The sequence below is a fragment of the Coregonus clupeaformis genome, chromosome 26 (genome assembly GCF_020615455.1).
Source record: "Coregonus clupeaformis isolate EN_2021a chromosome 26, ASM2061545v1, whole genome shotgun sequence".
Classification (NCBI taxonomy): Eukaryota; Metazoa; Chordata; class Actinopteri; order Salmoniformes; family Salmonidae; genus Coregonus; species Coregonus clupeaformis.
This window is the reverse complement of record NC_059217.1, coordinates 9,749,391-9,767,499: the sequence shown is the minus strand read 5'-3', so window position 1 is coordinate 9,767,499 and position 18,109 is coordinate 9,749,391. Positions and strand designations below refer to the sequence as shown.

The following is an 18,109-nucleotide window of genomic DNA, read 5'->3' as shown; positions in this document are numbered from 1 at the left end:
GAAGTTTTGGAATGGCCTAGTCAAAGTCCAGACCTAATCCCAATTGAGATGTTGTGGCAAGACTTGAAACGAGCAGTTCATGCTTGAAAACCCACAACTTCACTGAGTTAAAGCAGTTCTGCATGGAAGAGTGGGCCAAAATTCCTCCACAGCGACGTGAGAGACTGATCAACAACTACAGGAAGCATTTGGTTGGAGTCATTGCAGCTAAAGGTGGCACAACCAGTTATTGAGTGTAAGGGGGCAATTACTTTTTCACACAGGGGAATTGGGTGTTGCATAACTTTGTTTATGAAATAAATATGTAATTGTTGTGTTATTTGTTCACTTATGTTCCCTTTATCTAATATTAGGTTTTGGTTGAAGATCTGATAACATTCAGTATCACAAATACACAAAAGTAGAGAAAATTAGAAAGGGGGCAAATACTTTTTCATAGCACTGTACATATATATACAAATATATACACACACTTTCGTACATAGCGCAAATACTAAACGTTTAACTACTTTAATACATATAAGTGACAGTCCGCACTTTAACCTCAGTCATTGTACTTTTGGAGCCCACAGTATATTACGGTGCTCTCAACACACTGGGCTGGGCACAGTGGACTTTGCCTTTCTGAATTGCTCCAGGGGATTAATAAAGTTTATTTAAACAGATCTAGGATTCTAATGTAGCCTCTTTATTGCCAACAATGGGAGAGGGCAGATAAAATGACATTATTTCAGTCTTTAATACTGCATTAGAGTACAGGTAGAGGAGCCATGTTTTTATTCCAGCATCAAATTGTCAGAGTGAAGCCTTACTGCACTGACACTGTGTAGTGCATGCGAGAATGGGGGAGAGAATGGAGTCGAGGAGTGAAAAACAGAAAAAGAACTTCAAAGCCAATGTGACGGCAGCTGTAGAATTTTAATAAGCCCTCCTTTCCTCTGATGATGGCTGTGTGTGTGTGTGTGTGTGTGTGTGTGTGTGTTACTGCCGCACAGACAATCACAAGCGCACATACACGCACGCGTGCACACACACAGGAAGATAGCACAAGCCTATAAAAGCAAGAGCACCCAGTGACTCACCTGCTGTACCTCTGTCTCTCCGTTTGATGTCTTCTCTGTGTACACAAACGAGTTGAAGATTCTCTGCAGAGAGAGAGAGAGAAACATTGTTAGTATGCTGTAGAAAGACTTACTGCAGTCATTCATTTAAAAACAAAATCACTGCATACAGATGCAAATCCACATGGGATTCTTTCTGATAGCTTAAAGGCCCACTGCAGTCAAAAATATGCTTTTCCTGTGTTTTATGTATATTTCCACACTATGAGGTTGGAATAATACTGCGAAACTTTTAGCGTAAGAGCTGTTTAAAAAGACCACCTGAAATTTCAGCCTGTTTTGGTGGTATGGGGTTTTGGCCTTCCATGGTAACATCACTATGCGGTAAATAACTTAATAGACCAATAAGAAAGAGTTCCAAACCTCTCTGCCAATAACAGCACATTTTCAGTTTTCCCCTCCCCAGTCAGACCACTCCCAGAAAGTCCTAGCAAAATTCTTGCTTGAGAAATTGCCCTTTGATAAGAAGCTATTTTTGTTTCTTTTTGACCATTTTAATTGAAAGCAATCACAGTAAGGTACTTAAATAAGGTACTTACAAGCATTTCGCTACACCCACAATAATGAAGTTTGCCAATGAACATCTGAATGATTCAGAGGAGAACTGGGTTAGTGTTGTGGTCAGATGAGACCAAAATGGAGCTATTTGGCATCAACTCAACTCGCCGTGTTTGGAGGAGGAGGAATGCTGCCTATGACCCCAAGAACAACATCCCCACCATCAAACATGGAGGTGGAAACATTATGCTTTGAGGGTGTTTTTCTGCTAAGGGGACAGGACAACTTCACCGCATCAAAGGGACGATGGACGGGGCCATGTACCGTCAAATCTTGGGTGAGAACCTCCTTCCCTCAGCCAGGGCATTGAAAATGGGTCGTGGATGGGTATTCCAGCATGACAATGACCCAAAACACACAGCCAAGGCAACAAAGGAGTGGCTCAAGAAGAAGCACATTAAGGTCCTGGAGTGGCCTAGCCAGTCTCCAGACCTTAATCCCATAGAAAATATGTGGAGGGAGCTGAAGGTTCGAGTTGCCAAACGTCAGCCTCGAAACCTTAATGACTTGGAGAAGATCTGCAAAGAGGAGTGGGACAAAATCCCTCCTGAGATGTGTGCAAACCTGGTGGCCAACTACAAGAAATGTCTGACCTCTGTGATTGCCAACAAGGGTTTTGCCACCAAGTACTAAGTCATGTTTTGCAGAGGGGTCAAATACTTATTTCCCCTCATTCAAACTCCAATCAATTTCTAACATTTTTGACATGCGTTTTTCTGGATTTTGTTGTTGTTATTCTGTCTCTCACTGTTCAAATAAACCTACCATTAAAATTATAGACTGATAAATTCTTTGTCAGTGGGCAAACGTACAAAATCAGCAGGGGATCAAATACTTTTTTCCCCTCACTGTAAATTACAGTAATAAGATTGTGTTATGCCTTCAGAAATCAAACCTGCCTGCTATTGCCCATTGAAGATAATTGGTTACAAGGAATTTTACTCTCTCATAGGTCAGTTCTGCCATGTTACAACCATTATCAAATGCTTTCCACTTTGGTAAAATGCTGCCTACAGGCTGAATGACTGCAAAATAACCTGAACCCATTCAACACACTTGCTGTAGGCAACATACTGTACAATACACATTTTACATTTTAGTCATTTAGCAGACGCTCTTATCCAGAGCGACTTACAGGAGCAATTAGGGTTAAGTGCCTTGCTTAAGGGCACATAGACAGATTTTTCACCTAGTCGGCTCGGGGATTAGAACCAGCGACCTTTCGGTTACTGGCACAACGCTCAGCACCAACAAACTCCATAAGCCCACAAGAAAACTTAACACCTGCACTGGTATGGTTTGGTTCGCTATATGCACACTGACACACAAAACGCACACCCACGAACACAACTTTTTAAGCAAGCTTGTCTCCTGAGTAGTATACACATTGTGGCGCTCACACACACCCCCCAAACATCTGGCACAACATTTAGTGCAAGATACAAACACACAGGGAGGCACACTAAAACAACAGTTAAATAAATGTTGACTTTGTGGCAGGTGTTTCACTGTAAGCTTCTCCATTGCCTCACTACAGATACAGACCACCCCCTGTCCAGTCCTGTCCACACCTACTGTAGGACACATTACAGAATAGAGGGGCACCAACTACCCAGCATGCCTCACTCCACTCTGCACAGAGTTCACTCCACTTTATTGCATTACCATGGTAACCCACCACCACCCCAGATGTCAAAACAAGCAATGATTTACGGGACCTCACACAATCAAGAGGAGACTTGTCACGCTGAACTAGGTTCCTAAATATCAACAGAAGAGAAACCAGGAAAGCCGGCTGTCAGGTACAGAATAGTCCTGTTTGAGCTGGTTTTATTCTCTCTACTGTAGTTAAAGTCAAAAAGCTGCACATTTTACCCACAGTGTTATTTGGAAAACTACCCCAACCTTCGTGGAAAAGGGCCCTGGATGTTTAATTAAATTGTGAAATAAACACATGAAGCACAAAACACAAAACTGAACCACCACCACGGCTAGCTATCTTCCCCCGTGCAGGCTGTTTGTTTTTGGATGTGGTCCAGCTATACCCTGGGCAGGGAGGAATGCCTCCATCTGTAACTCAATACGGCTCACCCTGGCTGGGCCACCGGGGCTCCCCTGACCCAGAGAGTCCATGGGGAAACAGACTAGAGGCGCACACACACACTTCAGGATCCTACTAGGGCAGGGTGAGCTCTGAGAAGGTGCGCCTGGAAAGCCAGTTCAATAAACAAATTAGTGTGACAAAGTTGGATAGATGGGTAGTTGATGTGACACCCCTTATTTCTGACTTATACCAAACTTTGGGAAGGCCTCTTCAATGACCAAACCCACGGCCTCATTTGCCCAAATTAACTAAGTCTCATGCACCTTTCACATAGGATTTACAGTATGTTGCCTGTAAAAAAAATGTGTTACAATTTATATGACCCCCTTTCAAAATGTCCAATTTTTACCACATAAGCCTTTTAAACATGCCATGATGGCGATGAGTGGGAGAGGTGTGCAGATGTGGGTGGGCGTCTATTTTAATAAATCCAGGGTAAATCTATTTGAAATCAATAACTTTGACAACATCCCTTTTGATTTAAACAAAACTGTCCATACATGTTTGCACATTGAAGAAGTGGCCAGAAAGGTGCTCAAAGTAGACCCATTTTGCATACGGGCAATTCCAAGGCAACGGAATTACGCTTTGACTCCGATTTTTCACTTTAAAAGGTTTGAAAACAAAAACCATTGATTTCAAAGTTTAGAACACCATACAACTCTATGCACTAGGACTACTTTAAACAATTTCCACTGAAACATAAAAAAAAAAAACTAATTTAGTGGAAGAAATGTGCAGATGCAAACTTTGGTAACGGAATTACTGTAAAATCTCCCTCAGGTTTTTACATGACCACCTTTTCCAAAAACTCTTAAATATATGCTATTAAGATTCAAAGATGTCTGCAGAAAGAATGGTGTGTCAGCTATGATATGGCACCTTGAGTTTAAATAAATCTATTTTGGTTATTGAACTACGTTAAGTGAAGTGGATTCACACCCGGTAACGGAATTACATTATGGGTCCCTGATCTGTACTACACAGAAATGCATTATTTTTGGGTATTAATGTCATTCTCCTCATGTTTCACAAGTTTCGACATCACAGTGCAGCACAGTAGAGCACAGTAGAATACAGTGCAGTACAATACAGCACAGAAGAGTAGGGTAGAGTACAGTACATAACAGTACAGTAAAGTATAGTTCAGCACAGCACGAAATACTGTACTCTACTCTATAGGGGCAGCAATTAGCCTCGAGCGTTGGGCCAGTAACCAAAAGGTTGCTGGTTAGAAGAAAAACGGTTGCTGTGCCTTTGAGCAAGGCACTTGAGCCTAATTGCTCCAAGGGTGAGATACAATGGCGACCCTGGCCGTGACCCCACTCCCTGCGGATTTCTCACACTGTAACAGGACACATAAACACACACCCCACCCCCCAAATTACATTATCATCATTATCATCATCATTATGTACTATACTCTCCTGTATTGTACTGTACTCTACCCACTGTATTGTACTGTGCTATCCAAACATACAGTAACAGTCAAAGGTTTAGACACACCTACTCATTCAAGGGTTTTTCTTTACTTTTACTATTTTCTACATTGTAGAACAATAGTGAATACATCAACACTATGAAATAACACATGGAATCATGTAGTAACCAAAAAAGTGTTAAACAAATCAAAGTATATTTCATATTTGAGATTCTTCAAATAGCCACCCTTTGCCTTGATGACAGCTTTGCACACTCTTTGCATTCTTTCAACCAGCTTCACCTGGAATGCTTTTCCAACAGTCTTGAAGGAGTTCCCACATATGCTGAGCACTTGTTGGCTGCTTTTCCTTCACTCTGCGATCCGACTCATCCCAAACCATCTCAATTGGGTTGAGGTCAGGGGATTGTGGAGGCCAGGTCATCTGATGCAGCACTCCATCACTCTCCTTCTTGGTAAAATAGTCCTTACACAGCCTGAAGGTGTGTTGGGTCATTGTCCTGTTGAAAAACAAATGATAGTCCCACTAAGCCCAAACCAGATGGGATGGCGAATCGCTGCAGAATGCTGTGGTAGCCATGCTGGTTAAGTGTGCCTTGAATTCTAAATAAAATCACAGACAGTGTCACCAGCAAAGCACCCCCACACCATAACACCTCCTCCATGCTTTACGGTGGGAACTACACATGCGGAGATCATCCATTCAGCCACACCGCGTCTCACAAAGACACGGCAGTTGGAACCAAAAATCTCCAATTTAGACTCCAGACCAAAGGACACATTTCCACCGGTCTAATGTCCATTGCTCGTGTTTCTTGGCCCAAGCAGGTATCTTCTTCTTATTGGTGTCCTTTAGTAGTGGTTTCTTTGCAGCAATTTGACCATGAAGGCCTGATTCACACAGTCCCCTCTGATCAGTTGATGTTGAAGCATTTATTTGGCCTGCAATTTCTGAGGCTGGTAACTCTAATGAACTTATCCTCTGCAGCAGAGGTAACTCTGGGTCTTCCATTCCTGTGGCGGTCCTCATGAGAGCCATTTTCATCATGGCGCATGATGGTTTTGCGACTGCACTTGAAGAAACTTTCAAAGTTCTTGAAATGTTCTGTATTGACTGACCTTCATGTCTTAAAGTAATGATGGACTGTCGTTTCCCTTTGCTTATTTGAGCTGTTCTTGCCATAATATGGACTTGGTCTTTTACCAAATAGGGCTATCTTCTGTATAGGCCCCCCCTACCTTGTCACAACACAACTGATTGGCTCAAACGCATTAAAAAGGAAAGGAATTCCACAAATTAACTTAAGGCACACCTGTTAATTTAAATGCATTCCAGGTGACTACCTCATGAAGCTTGTTGAGAGAATGCCAAGAGTGTGCAAAGCTGTCATCAAGGCAAAGGGTGGCTATTTGAAGAATCTCAAATATAAACACTTTTTTGGTTACTACATGATTCCATGTGTTATTTCATTGTGTTGATGTCTTCACTATTATTCTACAATGTAAAAAATAGTAAAATAAAGAAAAACCCTTGAATGAGTAGGTGTGTCCAAACTTGACTGGTAGTGTACGTCTATGATAGGTTCAGATTTGGTCCAGTCCGGTCCGTCTGTGAATGTTAACATCAAGGCCAGGGTGGACTGACCAAACTTCAACTACTTTTTGATGTCCATGGACGTCCGGTGTCAGTCAGTGCTCAGTGGGCGAGGATGCTGGTTAGAGTCAATGGAAAGAGAGGGGGCTCATGGGTAGGTGTCAGTAAGAGCAGTGAGAGGTGACATTAACTGGAGAGTGAAAGAGAAAGAGGTTGTCCAGACTTACTGTTAAAACACTCTTGGTTTGACCACGATGACAGAAAGACAAAGAAAACTGTTATGAGCTGAACATAACAGTATGCCAGTGGAAGAGATCACAGTAGCAGGTGACCCAGCTGTGGCTTGTGACCGACTTCTCATTGTAGCAAATTCAGTTGCAGTAATTTCATTACTGATTTTTTGGTAATTCCATGACCAATTTGGTAACGGAATTACGAGTATTAAAACACTTAATAATTCAAACAAAATTGATATAAGTCAAATCACTATAACTAATTGGTAGGTCTACCATTACATGGACGTCCGGTGTCGGTCAGTGCTCAGTGGGCGAAGATGCTGGTTAAAGTCAATGGAAAGAGAGGGGGCTCATGGGTAGGTGGCAGTAAGAGCTGTGAACTTTCATTATCCTCCCTCTTCATTAGAAATTAGAAAACATCTTAAAGATATGTGGGTTTTTGGTAACGGAATTAGAAGGCACATCACAATATTTCTTAAACTTACTGAAGGTAAACAATACCTCCAAAACTAAATAGAAGTGTTGATATTGGTTGGCAGGGGTATTTCAGTTAACATTGTGTTTTGATGCATTTCTGATGCTGCAAAACTTTTTCTGGTAGATGTTTTCTAAGACCCCTTTTCCATCTGTTTCTCCAGAAATCAGCCTTTACTTATGCCACATTTTTAAGATGGAAAATTGTAGAAACATTTATCTATGCCTTCATTTCCCCAAAACAGACTATAGGCTTTCATTTGACACCCAATTTGATATGCTTCAATGAACTTCACATGTTGGTGCATACAGGTTATTTTCAATGGAAATGCCCATTCCCCACCATAAGACATCCATGTCTTCATCACTGGAAAATAGAACTGGTTTAGTTTGATATCATTTAAAAGCTTAGTGTTTTCAAACTATTTTGTTATTTTGTGATTTTTTATAATTATTTCATTTTCAAACCTTTAACGTCAACTTTCAAAAAATGCGTCACCTCAGATTTTTTGTCATATACGCATATGTTGTAGCATAGACCTTTGAGGTTTTTGTGTTGTGGCCGCCATCGGTTGAGACACAACATGCTCTTGAATACAGGGTTGGTGTCATTTCAATTAGGGCTGGGAGATATGGCCAAAATATCATATCAAAGTATAAAAAATATATATATATAGTATAACGTATTTGACGGTATTTTATGTTTTGAGTAATAAAAGTTCTACATTTGCTTTATGAGTAGTGCGTGACCCTAGGGTGGCAACACATACAGTGCATTCAGAAAGTATTCAGACACCTTGACTTTTTCCACTTTGTTACGTTACAGCCTTATTCTAAAATAGATTAAAACAATTAAAATCTATCTACACGCAATACCCCATAATAACAAAGCAAAAACAGTTTATTTTTTTTTGAAAATGCATAAAATATAATTTAAAACAAAGTACATTTACATAAGTAAATTACACTGTGCCGCTGAAAAACATCTGGAGTTCTGTCAGAGTTACCATCGGGTTCTTGGTCACCTCCCTGACCAAGGCCCTTCACCCCCGATTGCTCAGTTTGGCCGGGCGGCCAGCTCTAGGAAGAGTCTTGGTGGTTCCAAACTTCTTCCATTTAAGAATGCTGGAGGCCACTGTGTTCTTGGGGACCTTCAATGCTGCAGACATTTTTTGGTACCCTTCCCCAGATCTGTGCCTCGACAGAATCCTGTCTCAGAGCTCTACGGACAATTCCATCGACCTCATGGCTTGGTTTTTGCTCTGACATGCACTGTCAACTGTGAGAACTTATACAGACAGGTGTGTGCCTTTCCAATCAATTGAATTTACCATAGGTGGACTACAATCAAGTTGTAGAAACATCAAGGCTGATCAACTGAAACAGGTTGCACCTGACCTCAAATTCGAGTCTCATAGTAAAGGATCTGAATACTTATGTGAATAAGGTATTTATGTTTTTAAATGTTTAATACATTTGCAGAAATTCATAAAAACCTGTCTCTGCTTTGTCATTATGGGGTATTGTGTACAGATTGATGATGACTTCTTTTTATTTTATCCATTTTAGAATAAGGCTGTAACGTAAAGAAATGTGGAAAAAGTGAAGGGGTCTGAATACTTTCCGAAAACACTGTACATAATACACACACACACACACACTCAGCTCAGAGGCCCAGCTCATGCGCTCCATGAGCAGCAGATTTTAATTTAGAATGGAAAATGTGTTTATGCAAAATAAATTAGTGCATCGAATCTCTAATCAAACCGAAAAATAAAAAACTTATAATTCTTGTATCATATCAGAGCCCAAGTATCTAGATACGTAATGAATCAGCTTGAAAAGGGAAAGATGCACATCCCTAGCAAATACACTACATTACCAAACGTATGTGGACACCTGGTCATAGAACATCTCATCCCAAAATCATGGGCATTAATATGGAGTTGGTCCCCCCTTTGCTGCTATAACAGCCTCCACTCTTCTGGGAAGGCTTTCCACTAGATGTTGGAACATTGCTGGGGGGACTTGCTTCCATTCAACCACAAAAGCATTAGTGAGGTTGGGCACTGATGTTGGGAGATTAGGCCTGGCTCACAGTCGGAGTTCCAATTCATCCCAAAGGTGTTCAGGGCTCTGTGCAGGCCAGTCAAGTTCTTCCACACCGATCGACAAAACATTTCTGTATGGACCTCACTTGATGCACGGGCATTTTCATGCTGAAATAGGAAAGGGCCTTCCCCAAACTGTTGCCACAAAGTTGGAAACACAGAATCGACTAGGATGTCATTCTATGCTGTAGCATTAAGATTTCCCTTCACTGGAACTAAGGGGCCTTAACCGAACCATGAAAAACAGCCCTTTACAGTTGGCACTATGCATCCGGGCAGGTAGCTTTCTCCTGGCATCCGCCAAACCCAGATGTGTTAGTCGGCCTGCCAGATGGTAAAGCGTGATTCATCACTTCAGAGAATGCGTTTCCACCGCTCCAGAGTCCAATGGTGGTGAGCTTTACACCACTCCAGCCGAAGCTTGGCATCGCGCATGGTGATCTTAGGCATGTGTGCGGCCATGGAAACCCATGTCGTGAAGCTCCCGAAGAACAGTTATTGTGCTGACGTTGCTTCCAGAGGCAGTTTGGAACTCGGTAATGAGTTCTGTGAGCTAGTGTGGCCTACCACTTCGCGGCTGAGCCGCTGTTGCTTCTAGACGTTTCCACTTCACAATAACAGCACTTACAGTTCACCGGGGCAGCTCTAGCAGGGCAGAAATTTGACGAACTGACTTGTTGGAAAGGTGGCATCCTATGACGGTGCCACGTTGACAGTCACTGAGATCTTCAGTTAGGCTATTCTACTGCCAATGTTTGTCTATGGAGATTGCATGGCTGTGTGCACGATTTTATACACCTGTCAGCAACGGGTGTGGCTGAAATTGCCGAATCCAATAATTTGAAGGTGTGTCCACATACTTTTGAGTATATATAGTGCAAGTATGGAAGATTTCGTTCAAATCAAAAGGGGTGCTGCAAAAAAGTTATTGAATTAAAATGGATTTACCCTCCATTGAATATACACCATCACAAAGGCAGTTCCTAAGAAACATAAGACTAATAAAATGCATTAAAAATATATATATGTGTACAGCATATTTTATATAGCATATTTTGAGTTAAATTATGTTATGGTCTTTTTTCATTAAATAGACAAGACACAATTACGTTCCCCTGCCCTGATCAGTCAACACACACATATTTTATAGTAAGAGTATAATGAATATAATAAAATATTTTTTTCCCACACAACTTGTGTCACAGGAACATGTGGAAACGCTGTCATAACAAACATGCCCTCTCCTTTTTTAGAGGTTTTAGGTGCCTGTATTTGCTTTAGAAACCTTAGAATTTGCTCTTTCCAATCATGTAAAGAAACAAAACATCTGACCTGGATGAGCCTCTGTAGGATAATTTAAGAAAGTAAACAACAAAAAATGTCCTACCATCACTCCACTTTGTTAGGGAGCAGGCTTAGGGTCTTAAATTGAGAGTATCTTCATGATACCAATATAAAATAAAAGTAATCTATATTTTCAAATGCAATTGAGTATCATGTTCATATTTCACAACCTCCGCAGGCTTTTGGAGTTGCCTATACACAATTGAGCAAAATAGTCCTACACTTGATTTATGCTATATTATTGCATGCTAAATGTTTCTGATCAGTGACAGATGAGCAAACTAATAGATGAGCTATACCACCTCTTATTTGCCCAGCCAGAGACCAATTAACAAAATATATACAGATGGAGATTCAGTGAAACAAAGTCACTTTGATTGATTATCAGACAAGTCACAGGCTTTTGATCGGGAGTAGGCTACTAAGTGACTGCAAGTGAAGAGCAAAATAATCCACTTGTTAAGCTACATAACATGATAGCAAAATGTTCTGATCAGTGCTAATAAATGAGCCAACTAGATTAATATAATCATGAGCAGCACTCACCTCAACTTAGCTAACATTTCCACAGTCTAATTGTAGCCTAACCAATTTCCAAACGGAGATTCAGTGAAAACTCTAATCTAACATTGAGCACAGTTACATGCACACAACAATGCAGACAGTTTAAAAACAGCTGACACACCACAGCCAGAAAATAGAGATTCCTCTCAAATCATCCAGGCTGGGGATAGGGAACGGACACAGGCGGCAAAGCGTTTTCATTAGAAGGGTGTGACCAGGGAAGGTTGAGGTGGAGTGGGGAGAATAAACCTATTAGCAATTCAGTCATCTTCAAAGGCCAGTCCGGAGCCTTGAGCCACAGTCATTTCAGATTGGACGGGTGAGAGGGCGAGTGGGTTGTTGGGGGGGTTTGCAATCACAGACAACTACAGGATTTAATCCTCTCTTTAGGGCTGACTGATCAGTGGACCAGGGTTTGGTTGGCCATGTCGGTCTGTCCGTCTATCGGTCTGTCTGACACCCTGAAGGGGTGATGGGAACATGAACGCATTGCTTCGGTGTGGTGCACCAAGTTCCCCCTGTATGTGCCTGTATGTACATGCCTGTATGTGCCTGTATGTATGTGTGCATGTGTGTGTATGGGAGTGTATGGGAGTGTATTTTCCACATTGCTTTGCAGAGTGAGGCAGGGGTGGGAGCGTGTGGGAGCCCAGGGGGCGGCAGGAAGGACAGACGGGCGAAGCATGGTACAAACATCAACAGATGAAAAGACAGCCTTTAGGAGGCTGAGATAAATTGAGGTAGCTGCTGCATCCTGCTGCTGGTACGCTGGTTCTCTCCTCTCCATCACCACTCTTAGAAACGCTTCGCTCATTGCACTAGAAAGGGCTAGAGCTGGGAGTGAGGCAACCTAGTTCTGCATCTGATATGAACGTTTTTTTTCAGGCTCTCTACACATACTAAACTCAGCAAAAAAAGAAACGTCCTCTCATTGTCAACTGCATTTATTTTCAGAAAACTTAACATGTGTGTAAATATTTGTTTGAACATAACAAGATTCAACAACAGACAAACTGAACAAGTTCCACAGACATGTGACTAACAGAAACTGAATAATTTGTCCCTGAACAAAGGGGGGGGTCAAACTCAAAAGTAACAGTCAGTATCTGGTGTGGCCACCAGCTGCATTAAGTACTGCAGTGCATCTCCTCCTCATGGACAGCACCAGATTTGCCAATTCTTGCTGTGAGATGTTACCCCACTAGTCCACCAAGGCACCTGCAAGTTCCCAGACATTTCTGGGGGGAATGGCCCTAGCCCTCACTCTCCGATCCAACAGGTCCCAAACGTGCTCAATGGGATTGAGATCTGGGCTCTTCGCTGGCCATGGCAGAACACTGACATTCCTTTCTTGCAGGAAATCAGGCACAGAACGAGCAGTATTGCTGGTGGCATTGTCATGCTGGAGGGTCATGTCATGATGAGCCTGCAGGAAGGGTACCACATGAGGGAGGAGGATGTCTTCCCTGTAACGCATAGCGTTGAGATTGCCTGCAATGGCAACAAGCTCAGTCCGATGATGCTGTGACACACCGCCAAAGACCATGACGGAACCTCCACCTCCAAATCGATCCCGCTCCAGAGTACAGGCGTCGGTGTAAAGCTCATTCCTTCAACGATAAATGCGAATCCGACCATCACCCCTGGTGAGACAAAACCACGACTCGTCAGTGAAGAGCACTTTTTGCCAGTCCGGTCCAGCGACGGTGGGTTTGTGCCCATAGGCGACATTGTTGCCGGTGATGTCTGGTGAGGACCTGCCTTACAACAGGCCTACAAGCCCTCAGTCCAGCCTTTCTCAGCCTATTGCGGACTGAGCATTGATGGAGGGATTGTGCGTTCCTGGTGTAACTCAGGCAGTTGTTGTTGCCATCCTGTACCTGTCCCGCAGGTATGATGTTCGGATGTACCGATCCTGTGCAGGTGTTGTTACACGTGGTCTGCCACTGCGAGGACAATCAGCTGTCCGTCCTGTCTCCCTGTAGCACCGTCTTAGGCGTCTCACAGTACGGACATTGCAATTTATTGCCCTGGCCACATCTGCAGTCCTCATGCCTCCTTGCAGCATGCCTAAGGCACATTCACGCAGATGAGCAGGGACCCTAGGCATCTTTCAGAGTCAGTAGAAAGGCCTCTTTTGTGTCCTAAGTTCTCATAACTGTGACTTTAATTGCCTACCGTCTGTAAGCTGTTAGTGTCTTAACGACCGTTCCACAGGTCCATGTTCATTAATTTGTTATGGTTCATTGAACAAGCATGGGAAACAGTGTTTAAATCCTTTACAATGAAGATCTGTGAAGTTATTTGGATTTTTACGAATTATCTTTGAAAGACAGGGTCCTGAAAAAGGGACTTTTCTTTTTTTGCTGAGTTTATAACTCAGATTTACTGCTATCCACCATTTTGATTGTAGGGTTAATTTCCATATTGCAGTGCAGTTGTTACTTGGAGCATTCTATCTCTACATGCCGATATCTTGGGAGTATTGGAGAAACCAAAGGGTTCACTATAGGAGAACGTGTCCATAAAGTCCAAAATGCGACATTTAAAAACCTCATCAAAACATATTCTAGCTTATTAATTTGTCTGCATTTCAAGTCAGCACCACAGATACAGAGCAGGTTCTCATTAAATGACTGGGTGTCCCTGCCTGTCAGCAAAATGCCAGATGTATTAAGGCTGCAATCAATTTAATTTGGTCAATCTTAAGTATGAAACGCACCGAGAATATCACTGCCGATAGGGACTTTTCACAGTCGGAGGGTGTTCCTTCTCTTACTAAATCAAAAGCGGTACCCCCACGTGGGGGAGTAAACAACAAAAAGCAAAAAGAGGGCATTTTCTCCATACATCCACGGATGAGCCAGTCACAATTCATATGCAATGTAGGCTATGGGATGGTAGCTAGCTAAGTGCACAGATGCAATGCGCACAATACTAAATACTTCCTCCAAGTTAGCTAACCACTGTAACTAGTATTGACATAATTAAATCAATGGATTAGCTAGTTTCCATGAAACAGCTGCCTATGTTAGATGCCTATAGAACGCCGTTTGGGTCTTTGCGTGTCAAAAAATATACACGTCAAACACTAGCTTTTAATTTGACAAATAACACGATTCTATTATAGAATGTTGTGTGTGCTGAATTTGCATGTGCAAGCCAAGTGCCGCCACATCAAACAACCAGGATCAAAAAATTTTGCAACTTCTGGGGTATCTGGCTAGCTTTAGCTTGGTACCTAGCTAGCACCAATGCAACCAGCCTGAAAACAATGACCAGTAGAAACTGCAGTCATTTTCAATATTCTTAGAAATGATTTAGAAATCCATGTGAGTAATATTAGCACTTGTTGTTCTCCTATTGAAATAACTAGCTATCCAACTACTTAACACTGTTGCCCAAAACTAACATTATAAGCAGCCACCTAGCATCATCTGGCTAGTTTGGCTTGACCGGACCAGGTTATGTGTTGTGAAGCTAGCCACAATAAGGATTAGCCACAATAGTGGAATTTGCGTTTCACCTTCAAAATAAAAGTCCCTCTTTGAAAGTGACGCCGAAGGTTACAATTGGTGGAATCATGCCATATTTAGACTAGATTATGTTAAACAAGGTTGGAGTGTTGGAATGTGGAGCAATGAAAATGGGGTATTAGTCTACTCGGTGACACCCACAGAACACAACTGAAGAGTTTACGCAAATATTAGCGTCATAGCTCTTATTGCGGAACTTTGTGGGAAATCACCTCCTCAGTCAGCCTATTGTTTGTATTGACATTCATATTGCACTGTACAGCCTTACCTAAGGATTGGGGATCAATAACATGGGGTATCAGTCTACTTAGTACTAAAGTGCTTTTTTCCTCAAAGTCCTCCTCAGAGTTATCAGACTCCAAAACATCCATGTTGTACCGTTTTTCCTCTGGAATAGTGTTCAATACACATAGTAGGTTGACTGGTACAATAAATGCGGCTCAATTCACAGTGGTTTCAGAGTCCCGCAATAAGAGCTACAACGCTAACGTTCTCTGGGTGTCATTGAGTAGACTGATACCCCATGTCATTGATCCACAATCCATAGGTAAGGCTGTACAGTGAAATAAGTTTGCCCCCAATGCAATTCTAAAGTCTAATAACTCCATTGTGATTTCACCAGATTTTTGTCAAATTAACAAATTGTATTTTGTTGAATTTATATAAAGAACCTTCCAACCTCGTTTAGCATAATATATTCCATTATGGCATGATTTCACTATTTGTATTCATTTGCATCACTTTCATTGAGAGACTTTTATTATGATGGCGAACCACAAATTCCACTATTGTGGCTAATCCTTATTGTGGCTAGCTTCACATAGGTGGGTCCGACCACCATTAATCAAATAAGAACTGTCTTATAATTAGGGGTATTTTAGATGATGACACCTAGCTAGATGGTTAGCAAGCTAACTATAGCTACTGAAACAGATTGTCGTTTTGCTAAGTTTTGGGGGAAGAACATTGTTTGCATCCATCAGCTACCTAGCTTTTTTATGACCAGCACTGTCCAGAGCTTGGGGAAGTGTGTCTGCGCTCGTGCGGCAGGTGCGCGAGACAAAACTTTACCAGCATCATAGCATGCGTATCAGTGAATTGTTGTGACATATGAAATACGAGTGATAGTGTAATCAATGTGTAATAACTACGGGAAAAAATGTATGAACGTGTTAAATTATTATGTGACGTACAGTCATATTCAGGTCCTAATTGGTCAACAAGATTATTTGACGCGTCAAATAGTGTTATTTGAGGTGTATCTTTTTTGACACGCAAACACCCAAACGGCGTTCCATAGCTGCCAAGTTAGTGCAGTGTACTTAGCTAGCTAGCTATGTTGTGCTAGCTAGTGAATATGCTAATGTTAGCTAGCTAGCTAAACATTTTGCTATGGGCTGGAAATGGCAGTATGGAGAATGAATTCAATTGTTTCTTCGACATCTTGCTAGGTATCAACAAGGGTGTTAGGGCAGATAGCTTGGAATCTAAACCATAAGCAATACGCACGGATATGCATTGCCAAACAACGCAATTGCCACGTTCTGGTTTGGAGTATTTTAGCAAGGCTGAGTGGCTGACGACTTCCAAGGTCTTTGCTGTGTGAACACAAAAGAGATTGACTGCCGACACTGTTCAGAGGTGCTAAGTAATGTCGGCAGGTATTACTAACAATCCTACCGATGTGTCTGAGCTTTTACTAACGAACCCTCTGACCACTTCTCTAAATCCACACCCCCTTTTGTCTCTGCACTGAAGAAGGAGGCTTTTGGGAATGGTGTGTGTGTGTGTGTGTGTGTGGGGTGTGTGTCAAATCAAATTGTATTGGTCGCATACACATATTTAGCAGAAGTTATTGCGGGTGTAGCGACATTCTTGTGTTCCTAGCTCCAACACTACAGTAATATCTAACAATATACACAAATCTAAAAGTAAAACAATAGAATCAAGAAATATAGAAATGTTAGGACAATGTCGGAGTACGGAGTACTGTGTGTGTGTGTGTGTGTGTGTGTGTAGCTATGCAGAGAGGGCAAGAAAACACAGCAAAATTAGTTTCACATGCAATTAGTTCCACATTTGCTTCTGTATTGTTGAAAATATGGCTCAGTTGTCATGGTACTCTGACTGAACCATAATAGATGACAGGTCAAGTGGCTGTTTATTGGAGAGAAAAAAAATCTAAAACTCAATTTAGGTTGAAAAACATGGTTAAGTACAGAAATACTGAGTACGTCTGGTAGAATAATGATTCCAGTTCGTTGCTACGCCAACCTATTGTGGCATGGCCTAAACATTGAAAGCCCATAAATTACACCATGCCATTCCAAGGCCTCGGACCCAAAGAACCACTTCGCTCCGAGTAGCCACATATGATGGCATCTCAGCATGGGGATACCCTCATAAACCACCATGTTAAGAGCCTCGGTTATAGAATAGAGCATGCAGTATATAGCAATACAGGCTCCCTGAAAAAACTAAATGGCTCCTAAAAATATAACCACAGCAGAAATCAAGCTATATCATGATCACACCCATGTAGCAGCCTAGACTAGCCTGCCCTGTAGGCCTGCTCTCTACTTTGGTGAACTCTGGAGGGGCCTCCCTTCCCCCTGCCTCTCCTCCCCCAGTCAAGGGAGAGAGGCCTGTCAGAGTGTGCGGTTTTGAAATAACAAACCCCCTTTTGTGCAAACAGCGGGGCCCTAGAGAGGCCAGGACACCCAGCACAGAGCAGATCCCCTACACTGATCCCAGACATGTCCCAGCCTCCCAGGCCCACAGCACAGACACTGTTTGCTGCTCTACTCACTGCTCTGCTCCAGTAGAAAGAATATAATGCTTTCCACATGTGAGGGAGAGCGGGGGAAGGATGGATGGAGAGAGGGAAAGGAGGGGGGAGAACAACGACAACAGTGGAGGCTGGTGTTTTATTACAATCTTTCTCTATCCACATCTCTCCCGATTCACATCTCTCTGCAGCTACACATGCTCATTGTAAAGTGGAAAAACTGTGTCCAACTGAGAAA

The 18,109-nt window shown here is 42.2% G+C and overlaps 1 protein-coding gene across 1 annotated transcript in view; it reads right to left on the bottom strand.

The window, feature by feature from the left end:
• LOC121540446 (VWFA and cache domain-containing protein 1) overlaps positions 1-18,109 on the bottom strand; it is an 89,264-nt gene that overhangs the window by 51,843 nt on the left and 19,312 nt on the right. Inside the window, exon 2 of the mRNA XM_041849317.2 lies at positions 1,083-1,145. Coding sequence (XP_041705251.1) covers positions 1,083-1,145 — 63 coding nt within the window. The remainder of the gene's footprint in view (positions 1-1,082; positions 1,146-18,109) is intronic.